At 36.4% G+C, this 22,892-nt stretch overlaps 1 protein-coding gene across 1 annotated transcript; it reads right to left on the reverse strand.

Moving 5' to 3' along the window:
* Positions 1 to 17,603: 17,603 nt before the first annotated feature.
* On the reverse strand, positions 17,604 to 19,042 carry LOC127126246 (secreted RxLR effector protein 161-like). The gene has a single exon (XM_051055134.1). It carries the CDS (start codon positions 18,274 to 18,276, stop codon positions 17,608 to 17,610), a length of 669 nt encoding a protein of 222 aa, XP_050911091.1. The 5' UTR covers positions 18,277 to 19,042; the 3' UTR covers positions 17,604 to 17,607.
* Between the last annotated feature and the right edge of the window lie 3,850 nt (positions 19,043 to 22,892).

Genomic DNA, 22,892 nt, shown 5'->3' on the forward strand with positions numbered 1-22,892 from the left:
GCACTGAAGTGGACTTAAGGAAAGGTCAATGATTTGAGATCCTTCTAGAACCCGGTTACTATTCTAGGACAGGTTGAACCAACCAAACTTCAGTGGGGAGGGTACTTACCTATGGAACTCATGCAAGCCTTAAAACCTAGGAATGATTGTGGTGTGACTTGTTTGTGCTTGTTACTTACTTGACATCATAACATCATAACATCATGACATCATGGCATTGTACTAACCATTTCGAGGACTTAGGGATTTAACTTTGCTCTGTTTGTAGGGCTATGGCTTCCAGGAAGACCATCCGGATCAATTTTATAGTGACCTCTCCTCAACTCAAGGATTTAGTGTCAGAACTTCCTGATCATGCTCAGTTCATCAAGAAACATGGTTATCTCCTCAATTTAGTTACCACCGGTTTCAAGGAAGATATGATGAGAGTTCTATTCCAGTTCTTCGATCCTAAACATCATTGCTTCACCTTCCCAGATTATCAGTTGGTACCCACATTAGAAGAATTTTCCAGGTTGCTTGGGATACCTATCCTTGATCAAACACCTTTCAGTGGTTTAGAAAAGATTCTGAGGTCTGAAGAGGTTGTCGCGGCTTTACACATGACAAAGTCCGACATTGAAACTAATTGGGTAACAAGAAGTGAAGTTAAGGGTTTACTTGCCAAATTTCTGATAAATAAGGCCCGAGAATTCCTAAAAGCTATGAGTGTCCACGCTTTCGAAGATGTTCTAGCATTACTAATCTATGGTTTGGTGCTATTTCCTAATCCGGATCAATTCATAGACATGAATGCTGTTAAGATATTTCTCACTCATAACCCTGTGCCCACCTTGCTTGGAGACATTTTGCATTCCCTTCACACTCGTACTATGAAAAGGCAAGGGACTCTCATGTGCTGCGTACCTTTATTATCTAGGTGGTTTATTTCGCACCTTCCTCAATCAGTCTTGAAGAATGAGCAAAATTTGAAATGGTCTCAAAGGATAATGTCGCTCTCCCATTCAGACATCCATTGGTGTCCCCAACCCAAAGAAAATGTTATCATCATTGACCGTTGTGGAGAATTCTCTAACGTACCACTCCTGGGGATAAGAGGAGGTATTACTTATAATCCTGCTTTAGCCCTACGTCAGTTTGGTTATGCTCGAAGAGATGGTCCACATGAAATAATTATCCAAGGCACTGTGTTTGACTATGACAACGATTCTCAAGGTCTCCGTCAAAGGTTTGTACGAGCTTGGGGCATGGTGAAAAGAAGTACTTTAGGACAGAAAAACTCTATTCCTATGGAACCTTATCTCAGATGGGTACGCGCCAGAGCTCGTGAGCTTATCATGCCATATCTTGCAATCGAACCTCTGATTGTTGAACCAAAAGTTGAAGGAGGTACCCCTCAGATCATTCCTTATCCAGATATGCCTACCAATGTTGAAGAATTGAAGAAATCTTGGATCCAGTTGAGAGAGGAAAGAGATACTTTTGAAGCTCAGTTCTGTGCTAAAAGGAAGAAAGTATTAGAGCTCACCAGCCAGCTTAATGAGGAACGAAGTCTCAATGCATATCTCCGCCCAAAAAGAAGCCGTCCCTGGGAGACTTGAGCTTTCATTTTTTCTTGTAATGAACATTGATTAAAGAAATTATTAATAAAAGTTCCCCTTTTTGGTGGTTTACGCAAAGTTAAATTCCAAAAGTCCTTGAAAACATTTCATACATTGCATAGCATAACATAACATTGCATAACAGGTACTCTAAAGGATCAATGTTCTCACGGTCTTCCTCTCAAACAGAAAAATGGCCCTCGAACAAACTGTCAAGGATCTCCAGGCTCAGAATGCTCAATTCCAGGAGATGATCTTGAACTTATCCAAGGGGCAGGAGGAACTGAAGACTCTATTGCTCGAGAAGAAGAAAGACAAGAAATCTGTGAGTTACATTAACCCGGGAAGAAGGCTTAAAGGACAGGCTCCAGGAGTCAAGATTGGAATTCCGAAGGATAAAGAAGATGAGACAGAAAATGATTCGGAAGATGAGAATGCTGATCCCTTCAACCCTGAGGACGACTATGAAATTATGAAAATGAACAGTACTCTCCGAAAGATGATAAGTATAAGTTGCTGGAAGAACGTATGCTAGCTATGGAGGGTCAGAAGGCGCCCGGTCTGGATTTCGAAAGCTTAGGTCTGGTCTCTGATGTGGTCATTCCTCGCAAATTCAAGGTCCCCGCTTTCACTAAGTATGATGGTGCGTCTTGTCCTCAGATGCATCTGAGAGCTTATGTGAGAAAGATCCAGCCGTATACCACTGATAGGAAGCTATGGATCCATTTCTTCCAAGAGAGTCTGTCTGGCACACAGTTAGAGTGGTATTATCAGCTCGAGAGCTCTAACATCCGCACTGGACTGATTTAGCGACAACTTTCTACAAGCACTACCAGTATAATTCTGAATTAGCGCCTACTCGGCTACAGCTGCAGAATATGACTATGGGCTCTAAAGAAAGCTTCAAAGAATATGCTCAAAAATGGAGAGACTTGGCTGGCAGAGTCAAACCCCCTATGACTGATCGAGAATTAGTGGACATGTTCATGGGTACACTGACTGGCCCATTCTACAGCCATCTATTGGGAAGTTCCTCATCGGGTTTCACTGAACTTATATTGACGGGTGAACGTGTTGAAAGCGGCATTCGAAGTGGAAAGATACAGGCGGCTACCTCTGCAAGCACCAAAAAGTCCTATCAGGGGAAGAATGAATCAAATGCTGTGTACGGTCAAAGGGGTCATAACAAGAAAAATCGTGACCATACTGTTGGAGCAGTTACGATTGCAGCACCGCCATCTCAAAACTTCCAACACAGACAAGACAGGCCAAGAAGGCAGTTTACCAAGATCAATATGACTTTAGCACAAGCACTGCAGGGTATGCTAAAAGCAAATTTAATTACCCTCAGAGATCCTCCTGCAAATCCCAACACTACTTCTCCTCGTTATAATCCCAATGCCAGGTGTGCATATCACTCCGATAGCCCCGGGCATGATACAAACGATTGTTGGTTGTTGAAGAATAAGATTCAGGATATGATCGACGCTGGAGAAATTGAATTTGATCCTCCGGAGACTCCTAATGTCATCACTGCTCCTATGCCTAATCATGACAAGACTGTTAATGTTGTGGATGACAATTCTCACATTACTAATGTAGCTGACTTAGCATCTCCTCTCCTGATCATCAAGAAGAATTTATTGCAAGCTGGTTTATTTCCAGGTTGTGCTGAAAATTGCGATCTCTGTATACTCCGACCCAATGATTGCTTGAAGTTGAGGAATGGTATTCAACGGCTGATGGATGATCGTACAATTCTCTTTGAAAAGATTCCTAAGGTGGAAAACCCTATTGAAGAAATATCTGTGATTGCTAGGTCCAAAGTTCCAGTGAAGATTACCGCTACTAGAGTGCCTGTGAAGATTACTGCTGAGCCAAGGTAGCTCCCCTAATTATTACTGCACCTGGCCCAGTACCGTATTCCTCAAGCAAAGCCATTCCGTGGAATTATGGAGGTGATGTTTACATCCACGGCATAAAGCAAGATGATAATTCTGCTAATCCTAATGACGTTGACATTGTTGGGACTAGTAAAATTACTCGAAGTGGAAGGATCTTCTCTCCAGAAATCTCACCTCCCGCCCCTGAAACTCGAGGAAAGGGACCAGTAATCAATCCTTCTCAGTCAAAGACACCAGTCGAAGTTACTACCGAAGATGTTGCCAAGCAGGAAATGGAAGAAATGCTGAAAATCATCCGTAAGAGTGATTTTGATGTGGTAGAACAGCTGGGGCATACTCCGTCTAAAATTTCGATGTTATCCTTGTTGTTATCTTCTGAATCTCATGCCAATGCGTTGATAAAATTCTTGAAGACCGCTCATGTACCTCAGGAGACATCTGTCGATCAGTTAGAAAATTATGTTGCTAACTTGGCTGTTGATAATGGCATAGGCTTTTCTGATGCTGACCTGACACCAGCAGGAAAGAATCACAATAAAGCTCTGCATATCTCCATTGAGTGTAAGGGGATCACCTTGTCTCATGTGTTGATCGACAATGGCTCTTCTTTGAATGTGCTACCGAAAGCTGTGCTCGATAAGCTTGACTGTAAAAGCATTGAACTGAAACCTAGTGACGTTGTGGTGCGTGCTTACGATGGTGCGAAGAGTGTTGTCCATGGTGAAGTGGTTCTCCCTATCAAGATAGGACCTCAAGTCTTCAACACTACCTGTTACGTAATGAACATTCGTCCTGCCTATTCCTGCTTGCTGGGACGCCCTTGGATCCATGGGGCAAGTGTTGTAGCTTCGTCTCTCCATCAAAAGCTGAGGTATCCAATAGAGGGCAAGATTGTCACTGTGTGTGGAGAAGAAGAGTATATTGTCAGTAGTGTGCATACCTTCAGATACGTCGAGATGGATGGTGAATTCTTTGAGACTCCTTCTCAGTCATTTGAAGTAGTTCCTCCGACCAGTCTGTCCTTAAGCCAACTTCCCGTGTGCCCAAGGTTATTCGTGCTCCTCCTGCTATGATTTCTCTGAAAGATGCTCAAGCCGTGGTTGAAGATGGTGGTCGTACTGGCTGGGGTCAACTGATCGATGTACCGTACAAGTCTGATAAATTTGGCCTGGGGTTTAGCTCTGAAAAGATAGTCAAAGATCAGATTAATATTGTAGAAGATGCTGATAGCGATTGCGACTTGGATAGCTGGATTTTCCCAACAATTGGTGACGGACTCAATAATTGGAAGGCTGAAGACACTATCCCGATTTCCTTTAGTCAGGAGTAATTGTTATTGCTTATTTTAGTGTTTCAAATTTTGTAATTTTTATTATGAACAATTGAACTTCTTAAAGCATTGTGTCTATGCCCGGGGCACAATAGCTAATTTGTTAAGGGTTTTGTCATTTTCATAAGCATATTCACATTCAATAAATCAATGGACTTTTTGCATTCAAATATTGCGCTCTTTATCTTTCCTGTCATCTTTCAAATAAGCTATGTTTTCTTACACACACTCACGTAACAAATTGCAGATCCATATCCACTATGGATCCTGTTGATAATAATTCTGCTACTGTTAATTATGGCTTTAAAAATCCGATCTACCAAGCCGAGGATGGAAGTGAGGAAGATTGCGAAGTGCCTGGAGAGCTTGCCAGACTGTTACTGCAAGAAGAAAAGACTATACAGCCGCATGAGGAATCAATTGAAATTGTAAATCTGGGTACTGAAGTAGACAAGAAAGAAGTCAAAATAGGAGCAGGCTTGGAAAACAGTGTCAAAGAAAGATTGATTCAGATGTTACATGACTATGTAGAGATTTTTGCTTGGTCTTATGAAGACATGCCAGGACTGGATACTGATATAGTAGTACATCGTTTGCCGATGAAGGAAGATTGTCATCCTGTTAAGCAAAAGGTTCGTCGCATGCGTCCTGAAATGTCTGAGAAAATCAAAGTCGAGGTTATGAAACAATTTAATGCAGGTTTTCTAGCTGTTACTTCTTATCCTCAATGGGTTGCTAATGTGGTACCAGTGCCAAAGAAGGATGGTAAGGTGCGAATGTGTGTAGATTACAGAGATTTGAATAAAGCAAGTCCCAAAGATGACTTTCCACTTCCGCACATTGATGTTCTGGTAGATAACACCGCTCAACACAAGGTATTCTCATTCATGGATGGATTCTCAGGTTATAACCAGATTAAGATGGCACCTGAAGACATGGAGAAAACTACGTTTGTGACGCAATGGGGCACTTTCTGTTACAAAGTAATGCCATTCGGTTTAAAGAATGCAGGGGCAACATACCAGCGTGCTATGGTGGTTTTGTTCCATGATATGATCCATCATGAAATAGAGGTATATGTGGATGACATGATAGCCAGATCTCATACTGAAGAAGAACATCTCGATCATTTATACAAACTGTTTGAGAGGTTGAAGAAATACAAGTTGAGATTGAACCCGAACAAATGCACCTTTGGAGTAAGATCCGGTAAACTCTTGGGCTTTATTGTCAGTGGTAAAGGAATTGAGGTTGACCCGGCTAAGGTGAGAGCTATTCAAGAAATGCCAGTTCCCCGTACAGATAAAGAAGTCAGAGGTTTCTTGGGACGCTTGAATTACATTGCCCGATTTATCTCCCATTTGACTGCTACTTGCAAACCCATCTTCAAATTACTGAGGAAAAATCAAGAGATAATATGGAATGATGAATGTCAAGAAGCTTTTGACAAAATCAAGAAGTATCTCCAAGAACCTCCAATTCTGATGCCACCAGTTGAAGGAAGACCTCTAATCATGTATTTGACCGTGTTAGAAAATTCAATGGGGTGTGTGCTGGGGCAACATGACGAGTCTGGTCGAAAAGAGCATGCAATATACTACCTTAGCAAAAAGTTTACCGACTGTGAAACAAGATACTCACTGCTTGAGAAAACTTGTTGTGCTTTGGCTTGGGCTGCTCGCCGACTAAGACAGTATATGTTGAATCATACCACTTTATTGATTTCTAAGATGGATCCTATCAAATATATATTTGAGAAACCTGCTCTTCCGGAAGAATAGCAAGATGGCAGATGAGTTTAACAGAGTATGATATCCAGTATACTACCCAGAAAGCAATCAAAGGAAGCGTGTTAGCTGATCATTTGGCTCATCAAGCAGTTGATGATTACCAATCTATGAATTTTGAGTTCCCTGATGAGGATGTTATGCTTGTTACTGATTATGAAGAACCTGGACCGGATGAAGGACCCGAACTGGGATCCCGATGGACTATGGTTTTTGATGGATCTTCTAATGCATTGGGCAATGGTGTTGGTGTTGTAATTATTTCTCCCAAGGGTTGCCATACGCCTTTCACTGCTAGACTATGTTTTGATTGTACCAATAATAAGGTTGAGTATGAAGCATGTATTTTGGGACTCAGAGCTGCTATAGACCTGAGAATCAAGTTTTTGAGTGTGTACGGAGACTCAGCCTTAGTAATCAGTCAGATCAAAGGAGAATGGGACACTAAACATCTGAATCTCATCCCTTATCGAGAGCGGGTTTTGACATTAATCCCATACTTTGAAGAGATTACATTCGAACATATTCCACGAGAAGAGAATCAGTTGGCAGACGCATTGGCTACCATGTCATCTATGTTCAGAGTCAGATGGGACAATGAAGCTCCCATGATCACCATTGAACGATTAGATGAACCAGCATATTGTTATGAACTTAATGCTGATGAAGTAGAAGAGAAACCTTGGTTCCACGAAGTAAAAAGATATTTAGAAACTCAGGAATACCCTGAAGGGGAATCCATCAATGATAGAAAATTTATGAGGAAGTTCTCCGCTAAATTCTTTTTGAGTAATGGAGTATTATACAAACGTAATCATGATTCGACTTTGCTTCGCTGTGTGGATAAAAAGGAAGCAAAAAAGATTATGGAAGACATGCATGACGGTATTTTTGGGACTCATTCTAGTGGACATACGATGACCAAGAAGATTATGAGATCAGGGTATTATTGGTCTACCATGGAAGCTGATTGCCACCATCACTCTAGAACTTGTCACAAGTGCCAGATCTATGCGGACAAAGTACATGTACCTCTTGCTCCATTGAACGTGTTGACAGCCCCTTGTCCCTTTGCAATGTGGAGCATTGATATGATTGGAGAGATTAAACCTACTGCTTCTAATGGACATCGTTTCATTCTTGTTGCTATTGATTACTTTACGAAGTGGGTAGAGGCAACCTCATTTGCTTCTGTCACCAAGAATGTGGTGCCACGGTTCATCAAGAATAGTCTTATTTGTCGGTATGGCGTCCCTGAAAGAGTTATCACTGATAATGGTACTAATTTGAACAACAAGATGATTACTGAACTCTGCACGCAGTTCAAAATAAAACACGATAACTCTTCTCCGTACCGGCCAAAGATGAATGGCGCCGTAGAAGCTGCTAATAAGAATATTAAGAAGATTATACAAAAGATGACAGTAACATACAAAGACTGACATGAGATGTTACCATTTGCTCTTCATGGTTATCGCACTTCAGTACGCACTTCGACAGGGGCAACTCCTTTCTCTTTAGTCTACGGAATGGAAGCCGTTTTACCAGTGGAAGTTCGGATTCCCTCTCTAAGAATTATGAAAGATGCAGGCTTAGATGAAGATGAATGGATTCAGACTCGACTCGATCAGATAAATTTGATTGATGAAAAGAGACTTGCGGCTGTTTGTCATGGGCAGATATATCAGAAGCGCATGACCCAGGAATTTAATAAAAAAGTCAAGAGACAGGTGTATCAAATTGGCGACTTGGTGATAAAGCGTATCATTCTACCACAAGGTGATCCTAGAGGCAAATGGACTCCCACATACGAATGGCCATTTGTAGTTAAGAAGGTATTCTCTGGTGGAGCCATGATGCTTGCTACAATGGATGGCGAAGATTTCCCGCATCCCGTGAACGCGGACATAGTTAAAAAATACTACGCATAAAAGAGACCCGCTAGGTCGACATATCTAGGCAAAAGTAAGGGCATCCCGACGAACCAAAAGGGTTCGGGAAAAAATTAGGGATAAACATACAAAAATGTACACCCGGCAAGTCGAAAACCTGAAAAGGCGGCTTGGGCAAAAAAGGGTATCCTGGTGGACTGAAAACCTGAAAAGGCGGTCCATGCAAAAATTAGGGATTAAAGCGTATGACTATGTCCCGTTCTCGGTCAGCTTCACCAAAGTCAAAGAGACTGAACAAGCCAATCACTTCTATCCGACAACAAGAGATGAGATGCTTGAAGACATAATAGCAGTAGTAGAATTAAAATCAATAGGACTTTTTTTTCATAGCTGTTTTTTCTTTGCTTTCTTGACAATTTCCTCTTACTAGGATTTCTGTCTCCTTGTATTAAAGTTGCTTGTTTATAGGCCCTCTTTCAAAATCAATACAATTTTATTTCCAAAAAGATACTTTTGTTTCACTTTCTCCGTTTTGTTTGCATAAACGTCCATTGATTTAATTCGAATTAATATATGCATTTGAATATGATTGATGTTTACCGAAAATACATGCATAAAATAGAAATAGAAATTACTAAAAGACTTTAGGATCAAGGATAAGGTTTAACCACGCGTTCTAACAAATCCGGTTGCAAATCCTGTTCCCCAGCAAAACCAGTTATTCCCAGAAGAAATTGGCACTACTAGACAGACTGGTCATCTCTTTTATCCCCAGTCAGGTTCTGTTGAATATTTCTACCATCAGACAGAAATCAAATATCCCCAGCTAAGAAAGGGTCATCAATACAAATATCTCCAACCAGAATATCGGGATTTATTTTCCCATGGCAAAAAATTTCAGACGCATAATTCATTCATGCATCATTTCACAGCATATACATGCATGCAATGTTCGCATTTATTTTCAAGAGCATAAAACATCTCATGCATCATGACATGGCATGAGGCTAACTCTTTTTTTTTTCAGGTTAATTATCCTCCTGATACAGTCAAAATAAAGATTCATTCAGACGGATATCTTTATCGATTACATTCAAGATTCAGATACATCTTTCAGATATAATCCATATGAATATTCATTCTGACAAGCATTCTGATATCTTCCTAATGATGGCATCTTTAAGCCCATCCCAGACATTTATTGCAAATACAACATATACAAATATTATCAGATATAGCCTAACGTACGGCTCATTTTGATTCAGCCTAACGTATGGTTCCTTCAACTGTTCCAATACGGTCTAGCGTACGACCCATTTGGATATTCATCCCCTCAGATACTACCTAGCATACGGTACATTCTGAAATATAGTCTAGCGTATGACTACCCCTTTTATCATCAGATACAGCCTAAAGGACGGCTCATTCTGCTACTCAGATACGATCTAGCGTATGATCCATTCTGATATTTTATCCTCAGATACAGCCTAATGGACGGCTCATTCTGCAACTCAGATACGGTCTAGTGTATGACCCAGTCTGGCTCTTCTCATCAGATACTACCTAGCGTACGGTACATTCTGAAATGTAGTCTAGCGAACGACTACTTTTTATCGCCAGATACAGCCTAACGGACGACTCATTCTACTACTCAGATACGATCTAGTGTATGATCCATTCTGATCTTTATTTCTCCAGATACAGCCTAACGGACGACTCACTCTGCTACTCAGATACGGTCTAGCGTATGACCCATTCTGATCCTTATCTCATCAAGTTCAGCTCACCCTAATATCACCTAATGGATAACTCATTATACGGTCTAGCGTACGATCCAGTGTGACACCCATGTCTTCAGATATGGTCTAATGTACGTCGCACTCTGAAGCTCTCATCATCAAACTTTCTGGATGACATCTTTAAGCCCATCTCCATCAAGACTATCTTTTAATTAACAAGTGCAAATTTTTGGGGCATTCTAAGTGTTCAATAATCTTCCACCTCCAGATCACAAATGACATACATACCATTCTAATTCTCTCGATTTAAGAATATTGAACAGGGACAGCTGTCATACCCCAAAATTTGCCTGTTAATTCTTATGATTAATTGATTCATGCATGACATTCATTTCACATTTGCATTCATTTATTAGCATACATTCTCATATAAATTATAAATTTTAATTTATTTATTATGTGATACAGATATAAAAAATAATAATGATTTTGGTTATCTGTATGATATAAATAAATTATATATATATAAATAAAATAGTTTTAATTTAATGATAAATAAAAATAGATTTGAATTTTAATTGTATAATTAAAATTTTAAATTAATTTTATTTGTTAAAGCTCATTAAGTTATAATAACTATTTTTTATAATTTAGTGACTCATGTTTCATTTATTCATTATTTATAAATAGTATTTATTTAGTAATTCACGTTTTTTACTTAATAAAATTTATTTATAAGAGTAACATTTTTTTAAAAAGCCCATAAATTATAAAATAATTTTGGTTGATATAAGTAAGAATAATTTTGATTTTTTTAAATGATGAAAGTAAAAATAGAAATAGGTTTAAATTTTAATTCAATTATGTAACTACAATTTAAATTAATTTTTATTTGTTAAAAGTCATTTAAATTATTCATTATTTATAATAATATTTGTATAAATATTTATTTATAATAATAGATATTTAAGACCAAATCCAAACCAAAAATATATAAATAATCATAGTATTATTTATCATATGATGGTTTTGTTTTATAAAAATAATTTTGGCTCTAATTTAATAACAAAAATTTAAATTTTAATTGTGCAAAATGTTAGAGCTAACTCTCCTAGATTATATGGTGAGATCCTAAAGTATAGGAAGGGATCCAAATATTTAGCAAGGTTAAACCCTAATCCACACCATTATAAATACTTCATATGGCTGCAGCGAGAGGGGAAGACGGAAAAGAGAAGAGATACAACAGAAGAAGATACACAAGGCAAGGCAGAAGCAAGAAGGTTCACGGGCAGGGAAAAGAGAAGCAACCATAAAGCACTCATAGCCTGAATAAGAACAACACACATACAGTGAGCAAGTTAGAAGAATCAAATCCCCAGTAAGTGTTCATTAGGGAATTTGCATCCAGCATGATTACCTTGCAATACTCCTTAATTCATGCATGAATAATATTAGTTTAATATATATATATATATATATATATATATATATATATATATATATATATATATATATATATATATATATATATATATATATATATATATATATTGAGATGATGTATTCATGGTTTGGTGGATGTTGATATTGCTTTATTCAAGTATGCATCTGTTCTTGATATGTCATAGCATGTTGGAGAAATTCTGTTTGCATGATTAAAGAATTATATCTGCCATTTAATTATTATTATATGAGTGTTGTTTCTAGCATGATTATGTTTATTTCACATGGTGTAATTACATAATAATGATGATGATATAATGGTGATAATATAAATCCTTGGTTGTCTATAACATGTATGTGTAAAGTTTATTTTATCATTATCACTTGCAGTAAAGAGAACTAATACATGAGTAAAATAATATAAGCTTCTTGATTTGTGCATGACTATTTTTATTATTGCATGATGATTACATATGATCTTATTTTATGTGTGTGGTTTGATATAAGATGAAGTTACATGTTTGTTATATTCACATGAAAGAAACAGCATGAGAAAAAATAAAGTAGCTTGCCGTAAGAGAGAAAGCTGTAATATGCATGGTGGTGTTGTGTCAAAAGGGAAAAATCCATGTCGAATTAATATATATTTTAATGAAGGCGAATAAATAACGAATGAGTCAACATGACTCGTTGGTAGCTCCCCTCTCACCTGTATGTAGAGGTCTTGGGTTCAAGCCCCCAGGATAATTAATTCACCACTATTTTTCTATTATTAAAATAAAACCCATTAGTTGTTTAAACTAGGATATAATTTAATCTAGTTTATTAATTAAATTTTCATATATCACTTAATTAAAATGGGCTATTTTGAATAATAAAAATCTATTTTTTTTTTAAGTTTAATTAGGTTTTACTAGTTTGTATGCCCTTTTAATTTTGTACTCGTTAATTAAGATTTAGATATTTTATATCCCCTTTAAATTATGTACCCCCATCCCGAAGTCATGTAATAGCGTAGTCTTATTTTTCACACTTTAATTTTTCCATACTGTGAATATAACTGTCTACATGTATGCTAATAGGATTGCATGGAAAGATAAATAATCGAACTTAGATAAATTAATTCAAGATAATATATCTGAATCCAATCATTTCCACACTTGCACCTCTAGGATAACCCTCTCTTTGTTGTCTTACGATATTATGGTCATGTCCCGCGAATGTGGGGATACCCTTAGCAAAGACCCTTTCGATTAAATCATCATCATCCCTAAACAGATAAGTCATAGTCCCTTCGATCAAAATGTCAATGTCCCTACAAGATAAATCATAGTCCCTCGAACGTTACCTTCGAATATATGACCTTGTCCCTCGAACGTTGCCTTCGAATATATGACTTTGTCCCTCGATGACCCTTCGTTGTAGCCTACAATTAAATGATGATTGTCCCTTCGAATGCTAAGGTATCCTTACAAATGTTGCATTCAATGACCAATCGACGACCCCACGATGTCCTTTTACATCCAAAGGATAAGACTACTTACTTCTCAATAGTAAGGACAGTTTTACCCTCATAAGGATAGGAAATACCTATAAAGACCTTGGTTAGGTATAACTCTTAAATGCTTGCTCACAACTTAAAATACTTTTCACACCTCACACTTTTCAAAACATCTTTTAGAAAATCACCACTTGGTATACATTCGCACCAGAATCATCGCCGAATTATATTTTTCTAAACATCTTTCAAAATCAAACGAGATAAACACTTTGTATACATTAGTACAAGAATCATTACAAAGTTAAACTCTCCTTTCAAAATATTTTCTAAACATACCACATTTCTCAAACACTTTCTCAAACAAGGAAAACATAAGTGAGTTAAGCAATTAAGAGCCCATGGATAACCATGGATACAAAGGGTGCTAACACCTTCCCATGGATACAAGGTCTTTCCTATTCTTTTCCGCCTTTCCTTATTGGATAAAAGAAAAGTCGGTGGCGACTCTTGCTATCCGCAACATAGCTTTTCAAAGCAAAAACACAGTCAGTTCACCGTATCACAGCAAGCATGTCACATCAAGTGGAAAAGGAAACATATATGTGGTTAGAAGAGATGGTGAGAGGGTCAATATTATTGATGTATTGTATGTACCTTCTATGACAAGTAATTTTATAAGCATAGGTCAATTACTTGAAAAGGTTATAACATGAAGTTGGAAGAGAATCAGGTGAAGGTGTATATGGTGAAGGAAGGAAGATCCTGAAAGCACCATTGGCGAATAAAAAACCTTCAAGATTAAGATCGACATGGTATATCATAATTGTCTTGTTTTGACTATTGTAGAAGATGAGAACTGGCTATGGTGCCATAGGTATGGACATCTAAACATCCAAAGTCTAGGTATGCTACATCTGAAGAAGAAGATGTATGGCTTACCTCATGTGAAGGAACCAAGTCAGGTGTGTGAGGAATGCTGCAAATAAAATTAGGATAGGAAAGCATTCAAACATGACTTGTCCATGAAGTCGACACAAAAGCCAGAGTTTCTTCACTCTGATGTGGCTGGACCTTTCAAAGTCAGATCAAATGGAGTTAATTGCTATTTCCTAACTTTGATTGATGAACTTACCAGATTTATGTGGATTTATCTTATTCAAAGGAATAATTAGGTGTTCACACAATTCAAGGAGTTTAAATTTCATGTCTTGAAACAAAATGAATGCAAGTTAAAGAAACTGAGATTTGTTGGTGGAGGTGAATACACTTTTATGGTATAGAGCATGTGGTCGTTGCACCCTACATACCACAACATAATGGTATAGCTGAGAAGAAAAATATAAGTATACTGAACATGGTCAAGGGTATGTTGAAAGCTAAAGAAATGCCAAAGAGATTTTAGGGAGAATCAGTTTTGACAATAGTATACATACTTAATAGATGCCCAACCAAGAAGATAGTCGACAGGACACCTTATGAGGCTTGGACATGACTGAAGCCAAATATTAGTCATCTTAGATTATTTGGATCAATGTGTTTTAGGCATGTACCTTAGTAATTGAGGAAGAAGTTAGATAATCGAAGTCTGACCATGGTGCTCATAGGTTATCATTCAACTTATGCATATAAGTCGTATTCTCCAAATGATGATAAACTAGTAATCAGTAGGGATGTTCTGGTAGATAAAATCAAATGGTGGAATTGGACTCAGAGGTTAATATGAAACGAGCAAGATACGATCACAATTGGGCTTGAAGAAGGTCAATAAAATGAAGCCACGGTAACTCAATATGAAGAACCACTTGAGAAGAATGTTAGAAGATCTACTAGATCGAGAAATGATTCGACAAGGTTAGCTGGATATGAGAGATTTACAAATCAAGAAATTGATGCAAATGGTGACTTCATAGGATAAGTGATGATGGTTGAATCACAACCAATCTATTTGGATCAAGTCGTGAATAATTCAAATTGGTTGGCATCCATGCAAGAAGAACTCATGGCAATTGAGAAGAACAAGACATTGGAACTTTTGGAAAAATCAATCGAGAAGTCAATTGATGTGAAATGGGTCTACAAGTTGAAACTAAGGCCAAATGGTGAAATTTACAAGCATAAGGCAAGACTAGTGGTAAGAGGTTTTCTACAAAAACCTGGTATTGACTTTGAAAAAGTCTATGCACCTATTACAAGGTTAGAAACCATCAAAATTGTTGTGTTGACTGCAGTGTATAAAGGATGGGAGATACATCAATTAAATGTAAAGCCATCCTTTCTGAATGGACCATTGGAAGAAGAAGTTTATGTCAGTCAACCACCAGGATTAGGAATCAAAGGGAAATTAAAGAAAGTGTACATATTGAGGAAGACTTTATATGGCTTGAAGCACGCCCCAAGGGCTTGGAATAAGAGAATATATGGCTTCTGATAAAGTCAGGTTTCACAAAATGTGTTTAAGAACTGGAATGTATGTCAATAATACAAGCAGGCTCAGTCAAGTCATTTTATGCTTGTATATGGATGACTTATTGATCAAGAGTGCAGATGAAGTAGAAATAAAAGGATTCAAAGAGGAACTCATGCAAGAATTTGAAATGTACGACCTAGGGAATTTGTTATATTTTTAGGGATGGAGTTTAAAGACACTAGTGAATGAGTTTTCTTGCACCAAAAGAATTATTCTTCTTGAAAAGGTTCAAGATGAGCAACTATAATGAAGTTGTCACACCATTGAAGAGTGGAGTAAAATTGAGAAAGGATACAAATGATGAGTTTATAAGTACAACATTGTACAAACAAATCATTGGATCCTTAAGGTATATATGCAACATCAGACCATACATTTGTCAAAGTGTCGAGCTATTGAGAAGATTCGTGGGGAAACCCCAAGAATGTCATCTAATTGCAGTCAAGAGAGTGCTAAGATACATAAAGGGTACAATTGATTATGGCGTGTTGATGCCAAGAAAGAATACCAACACAAATGCAAAGGTACATGGCTATAATGATTTATGTTTCAGTGGAGATCAAGATGAGAAGAAGAGTACTACATGCGACATATTCATGATCATAGGTGCTCAAATCTCTTGGAGCACAAGAAAGCAAAGCATTATGGATTTGTCATCTTGTGAAGCTAAATACATAGATGCTTCTTATGCAACATACCAAGCAATATGGATAAAGATGTTACTCGAAGAGCTCGTTTGTAGATGACAAGTCAACTATCCACTTGGAAAATCATCTTGTGTGTCATGGTAGGAGTAAACACATATAGAGGGGGTATCATTTCCCAAGGGATCAAGTAAATAAAGGAAAACTTGAACTTGAGCATTGCAAGTCAAAATTACAACTAGCTGACATACTCATTAAGTCGTTGAAGAAATTCATGTTTGATGAGTTGAAGAGAAACATTGGGATAAGAAGCCTTGAAAACATGAACTACGTGGTGTGTTAGAAGTTGTATTTCATTATTTTAGAAGACAAGTTTGTATTCGACATAGTTGAAGTGTAAGAGTTAGTTGTATTCGCCATAGTCAAATACAACATATTGTTGTTGAAATGTGTCACTATGTATTCGATATAGTCGAATACATCATGTAATTAGTTATGCATGTTAGTTTCCTATAAATAGGCATGTGATGATGTGAATAATACGAACCCTTTTTCAATATACGATAATTTTTCCATATTACTCTCTCTCTCTCTCTCTAACAATTTCACCGATGATGAATGACATACTAGAATTAAGTCAGGATGATTGTTGTGATGGATGAAGTCGCGACAATCATGTCAAAAATACTACCGAAGGTCTTTTAAAAAAAATTGTGTAACAAGTTGGTCCTTAAGTTTTTTTTGTGAGAAAAAGATGTAGCAATTAAACAAAAGGATCAAGTTGCTAAAAAAACTTAAATGATTAATATGTTACCTAAAAATAACTTAAAGAATATCTGGTGTAATTTTATTTAAAATCATTTTTTTTCAAAAAAGTATGAACACTCGTGTGTGTGTGTGTGTGTGTGTGTATATATATATATATATATATATATATATATATATATATATATATATATATATATATATATATATATATATATATATATATATATATATATATATATATATTGTTAGAACACAAACACTGTGATGATCAATGTTTAATGTGCAGCAATGGCAAGGTTATGACAGAATGGTACACACACACTTGTTTATAGAAAACTTGGAATAGAAGAAAGGGAGTAATGTAGAGATAGTTCTCATTGATAGTTTCAGATTACAAATTGTTATCTATATACATCTTAAAATTGCTTACAAAGCAAGTTATCCACACAAGAGTAACCAACTAACCAACAAACTTTCTAAAACTGTTAAAATACAGTTATGGATTACATTTCAACACTTCCCCTTAATTCATAATTGTTGAACACTTATAACACCAAGTTTCCTTCTCAAAAACTCAAATCTGTCAAGCTTTAAAGCCTTTGCAAAACCGCCTACTAGTTGTACTTCGGTTGGACAATATTGTACCTCAATCATTCCATTTCTCACTTTCTCTCGAATGAAATGGAATCTTGTATCAATATGTTTGCTTCCGCCATGTGAGATTGGATTTTTTGCAAGGCTGATTGATGACTTGTTGTCAATTCTGAGTATTAGAGGCTTCATCACTTCACAACTCAATTCCTTCATCACTGAATCTAACCACATTGCTTGACAGGTTGCAAATGTTCCTGCAATATATTCTACCTCACAGGATGAAAGAGCAGTCACTAGTTGCTTCTTTGTACACCATGATATGGCTGCTTCGTTGAACTTGAATACATAGCCCAATGTGCTTCTCATGTTTGTGATGTCTCCACACCAGTCACTATTTGAGTATCCAATGAGTTCACTTTTGTCACCTTTACTTCTATTAGGGAATAACAGCCTATACTCCTTTGTGCCTTTTACATACCTAAGTATCCTTTTAGTAGATATTATGTGAGTTTTCCTTAGATCATGCATGAATTTTCTAATCACATTGACTGAGTAGAAAATGTTTGGCCTGCTGTTGCACAAATACCTTAATGAACCAACCATTTGTATGAACAATGTTGGATCAACTCTTTCTTCCTCACTGCATCATCAATTTTTAAATTTGTCCTTGATGGGTTTGAAATTGAATTGTAGTTATTCATTTCAAATTTCTCAAGCAATTCACATATGTACTTATGCTGATGCATCACTATTCTTGTCTTCATCTTCAGGAATTTCATTCCTAGGAAGAATGAGAGTTCACCTAGATCAGCCATTTCAAATTCGGATTTCAACTTGTTTTTCACTTTTTCAATCTCTGATGTTTTGCTTTCAGTGATGAGCAAATCATCCACATATAGGCAGATTATCATGGTTTCTTCTTTACTTGATCTTTTCACATATACACCAAACTCTACTGAACACTTTTTGAAACCTATTTGAGTGAGAAACTGATCAATCCTCTTGTTCCAGGCTCGAGGGGCCTACTTCAAACCATACAGAGCCTTATGAAGTTTATACACCATGTTCTCTTTGCCTTGTACTTCAAAACCAGGAGGCTGTGACACAAACACAACTTCTTCAGGTGGACCATTTAGAAAGGCATACTTTACATCTAAATGATAAAGTGACCACCTCCTCTTGCAAGCTAGAGCCACTACTATTCTTACAATTTCAAGCCTTACAACTGGAGCAAACACCTCATTGTAGTCAGTGTCATGTTTTTGTAAGAACCCTTTAGCCACCAACCTGGCGTTATGCTTTGAGATTTTTCCATCAGGATTTAATTTCAATTTGAAAACCCACTTCACATTTATCTTCTTTTTCTTGTCTGGCAAGTTAACTAGCTCCCGGGTGTGATTCTTCTCAATTGATTGAAGTTCTTCATCATGGCTTTCTTCCATGCACTTATCTTCAATGCTTCTTCAAAGTTAAGAGGTTCAGAGTCTACTAATAATGCGAAGTGAATGATATCACCTTTATCATTTACTGCACTATCAAAAATCACAACACAGTCACCCAACCTGCTTGGAGCTTGTCTAATTCTTTGAGGTCTCATAGTTGCTTCCACTTCTTCATGCTCTTCTGCATCATTATTGTTTACTTCTTCATTATCTGACTCATTTGTATCATCATTGTTCACTGATTCATCACTTGAATCAGGGTAAATGTAGGTTTGTTGTCTCTCTTCACTGTATATTGATTCCGCTTCCCATTTCCACTTCTCAGCCTCATTCACAATCACATCTCTATTGATATGTAACTTTTGAATAACGGGACTACAAAGCTTATAAGCACCTATAGGATGGTAGCCTATAAGTATCATAATTTCACTCTTATCTTACAGTTTTCTTCTTCTAACATCTGGTACATGTTTATAGCACAAGGAGCCAAAAACCTTGAAATGCTTCACACTAGGCTTTCTTCCACACCAAGCTTCTTCGGGTACTTTTAAACTCAACTTCTTTGTAGGACATTTATTCAGAATGTAAGCAACTGTAGTGACTACTTCACCCCAAAACTTGTGTGGTAGGTTTTTCTTCTTGATCATACTTCTTGCCATATTCAGTAGAGTTTTGTTCCTTCTCTCAGCTAGTCCATTATGCTGAGGTGTATAAGGAGATGTTACTTCATGCATAATACCTTGATTGACATAGAAAGTTTCAAATTCCTTTGAGGTGTATTCTTCTCCACCATCAGTTTTCAAGATCTTAATAGATTTGTCACTTTCCTTTTCTATTAAGATTTTGAATTTCCTGAATACCTCTAAGGTCTCATTCTTTAACTTGAATGTATATAGCCACATCATCCTTGTAAATTCATCAACAAATGTGACGAAGTACCTGCTTCCTCCCAATGAAGGTGCTTCAAAAGGACCACATATATCCGAGTGAACTACCTGTAGTGTTACACTAGCTTTTTTAGGAGCTTCAGAAACAAAGGAGGACCTACTTTGTTTACTTTTCATACACACTTCACAAATGGCTTTTCTGACATTTAGTTTTTGTAAGCCATACATAAGTTCTTTAGTATTCAATTCACTAAGACTTCTAAAGTTTAGGTGGCCATAACTCTTGTGCCATAAATCTTCAACACCTTCACTCACTACTGCAGACAAGCACATCATCTTCTCACTTGAGATGTTGCATCTGTATGTTCTATTCTTTGACATGTTTGATTTGAGCATAAAATTCTTCTTTGCATCAAACAGCTTCAAAGAGTCACCACCCATAGTCACTGAGAATCCCTTCTCCACCAGTTAACCAATACTCATGAAATTACACTTCATCTCAGGGACATACATCACATCTTCAATAATCATTCTTTTGCCATCATTGCTTTTGATCACTATATTTCCACTTCCTTCAGCTACAAGGTTTCTACTGTCAGCCAATTTAATGCTTGTTTTCTTGCTAGTATCAAAGCTTATCAGCCATCCTCAATGTGATGTCATGTGATTAGAGCACCCAGAGTCAAGAAACCATTCTTCATTTTTATTTTTTTCATCCCTGGTAGTATCCATCAACAACAATGTGTTGACATCCTCTTCATGAGCCAAATTTGCTTATTTATCAGTCTTTTAATCTTTCTTGAACCAACATTCATCAGAAAAATGCTCATGCTTCTCACAGTTAAAGCATTGCACTTTACTTTTGTCAAACTCCCTCTTTTTGTTTTGACCTCTGCCAAAGTCGTCTCTCTTTGAAGATTTAGCTTTGTATACACACTTGTTCTTCCCATTGTTGGACCGATCTGCTATGTTTTTTCCCTTCTTCCTGAAGTCCTTCTGATTTCCTTCTTTTTTTAAAGTTTGAACTTGGAGTGCTTATTGAACTGATCTTTCAGAGCTTCTATCAAACACCAGGAGCTCATGTGCTTCCAGTGAATTTTGCAATTCTTCGATTTTCATAGTTCTCACATCCTTTGCTTCTTGGATAAATACTACTATGAAATTGAACTTTATGCTTAAAGATCTCAACACCTTTTCTGCTACCATCTGATCTGTAATGTTCTCCCCACAGGTTCTTATTTGGTTGACAATGGCTATTAGTTTTGAGAAGTAATCACTCACTTTCTGATCTTCTTCCATTTGCATCATTTCATACTTTCTTCTATAGGATTGTAGCTTCACTTGCTTCACCTTATCTCCATCAGTATGATAGTTTTCTAAGATATCCCATGCTTCTTTGGATCTTGCTGCTTTGGAAATCTTCTCAAAGTGTCGATTGTCAACATTCTACTGAATGTAGAACAAAGCTTTGCAATCTTTCTTCTTAGCTTCCTTGTATGCATTCTTCTGCGCATCAGTTGGATTCACCACTAAATCCTCATAGCCATTCTGCACAATTCCACTCACTTCTTGTGCTCCAAATAAAGATTTCATCAGCACACTCCATCGATCACAGTTCTTGCCATCAAGAAGCAGAATATTTGATCCAAAACCATCGTCATTCATCTTGCTTATCAAGAATCTATCACTCATTGTTTTCCTTGGTTATTCCCCTAACTTTTCACTCGTGTTTCCCTTAGATCGAACCAGGCTATAGATGTCAATTGTTAGAACAGCAGCACTGTGATGATCAATGCTTAATGTGCAGGAATGAGAAGGTTATGACAGAATGGTACACACACTTGTTTATAGAAAATTTGGAATAGAAGAAAGAGAGTAATGTAAAGATAGTTCTCATTGATAGTTTCATATTACAAACTGTTATTTATATACATTTTACGATTGCTTACAAAGCAAGTTATCCACACAAGACTAACCAACTAACTTGTAACAAACTTTCTAAAACTCTTAAAATACAATTATGGATTACATTTCAATATATATATTAAATTAAATTATCAATTTCAATTTCAAGACTAACCAACTAATATTTATTGATAAATTAAATTATCAATTTCAAGTGGATCTCAATTCTTCAACAATGTGGGTCCAATTTGAGCGAAGGTAAAATTATTTTGATATTATAGAAATAAAAATTTTAGATGTATTTTTAAAAAGTTTATTGTAATTGAGAAAGTATAATGAGAAGTAATGAAATCAAAATTTACAATAAAATAAAAATTTTGCAATATGATTACCCAAAATGTAATGGTAAACTTAACAAAGGATATCAAAGATCAATAATAATAAAAAGAAACAGATAAATAAAAACAGAACATGTATTATAAAATATTGTTATAGTGGTCCAATAGTTTAGATTTGAAACTTTAATGCTTTAAAATAAATTGAATGATTAGACTTGTAAAAAGAAAAATTAATTGTATTAACTTGATTTTTCGTGTGAAATTAAAAAAATTTAATATTATTTAGAAAGTTGTCCCTCATTCTTGTCTTAATTGAAAATTTAAAAGTTAAAAGATTATAATAGTATTCTAAGTAGGTTAGAAAATACATTAATGTAAATTAATTGATTTAATGGATGCTTAGTTAGTTATGATAACTGAATGAGTTTGTGCAGTATAATTAAAGTTGTATAGATAAATGGATCTTACACAATAGGGTGTTTTGTTAATGTAGGCTATGAATTGTCATCATTAAAATATTCAAGCAAAATTGTATGTTAAGTTATATCTAAATGTAGTTGATAATTGATATTGTTTACCAAAGTTTCGCAAGGTGCTTCGTTCAACATTTTTTATGTGATGTTTAATGAATGTGTATTTATGATTAC

Source organism: Lathyrus oleraceus, chromosome 3 (genome assembly GCF_024323335.1).
Source record: "Lathyrus oleraceus cultivar Zhongwan6 chromosome 3, CAAS_Psat_ZW6_1.0, whole genome shotgun sequence".
Lineage (NCBI taxonomy): Eukaryota > Viridiplantae > Streptophyta > Magnoliopsida > Fabales > Fabaceae > Lathyrus > Lathyrus oleraceus.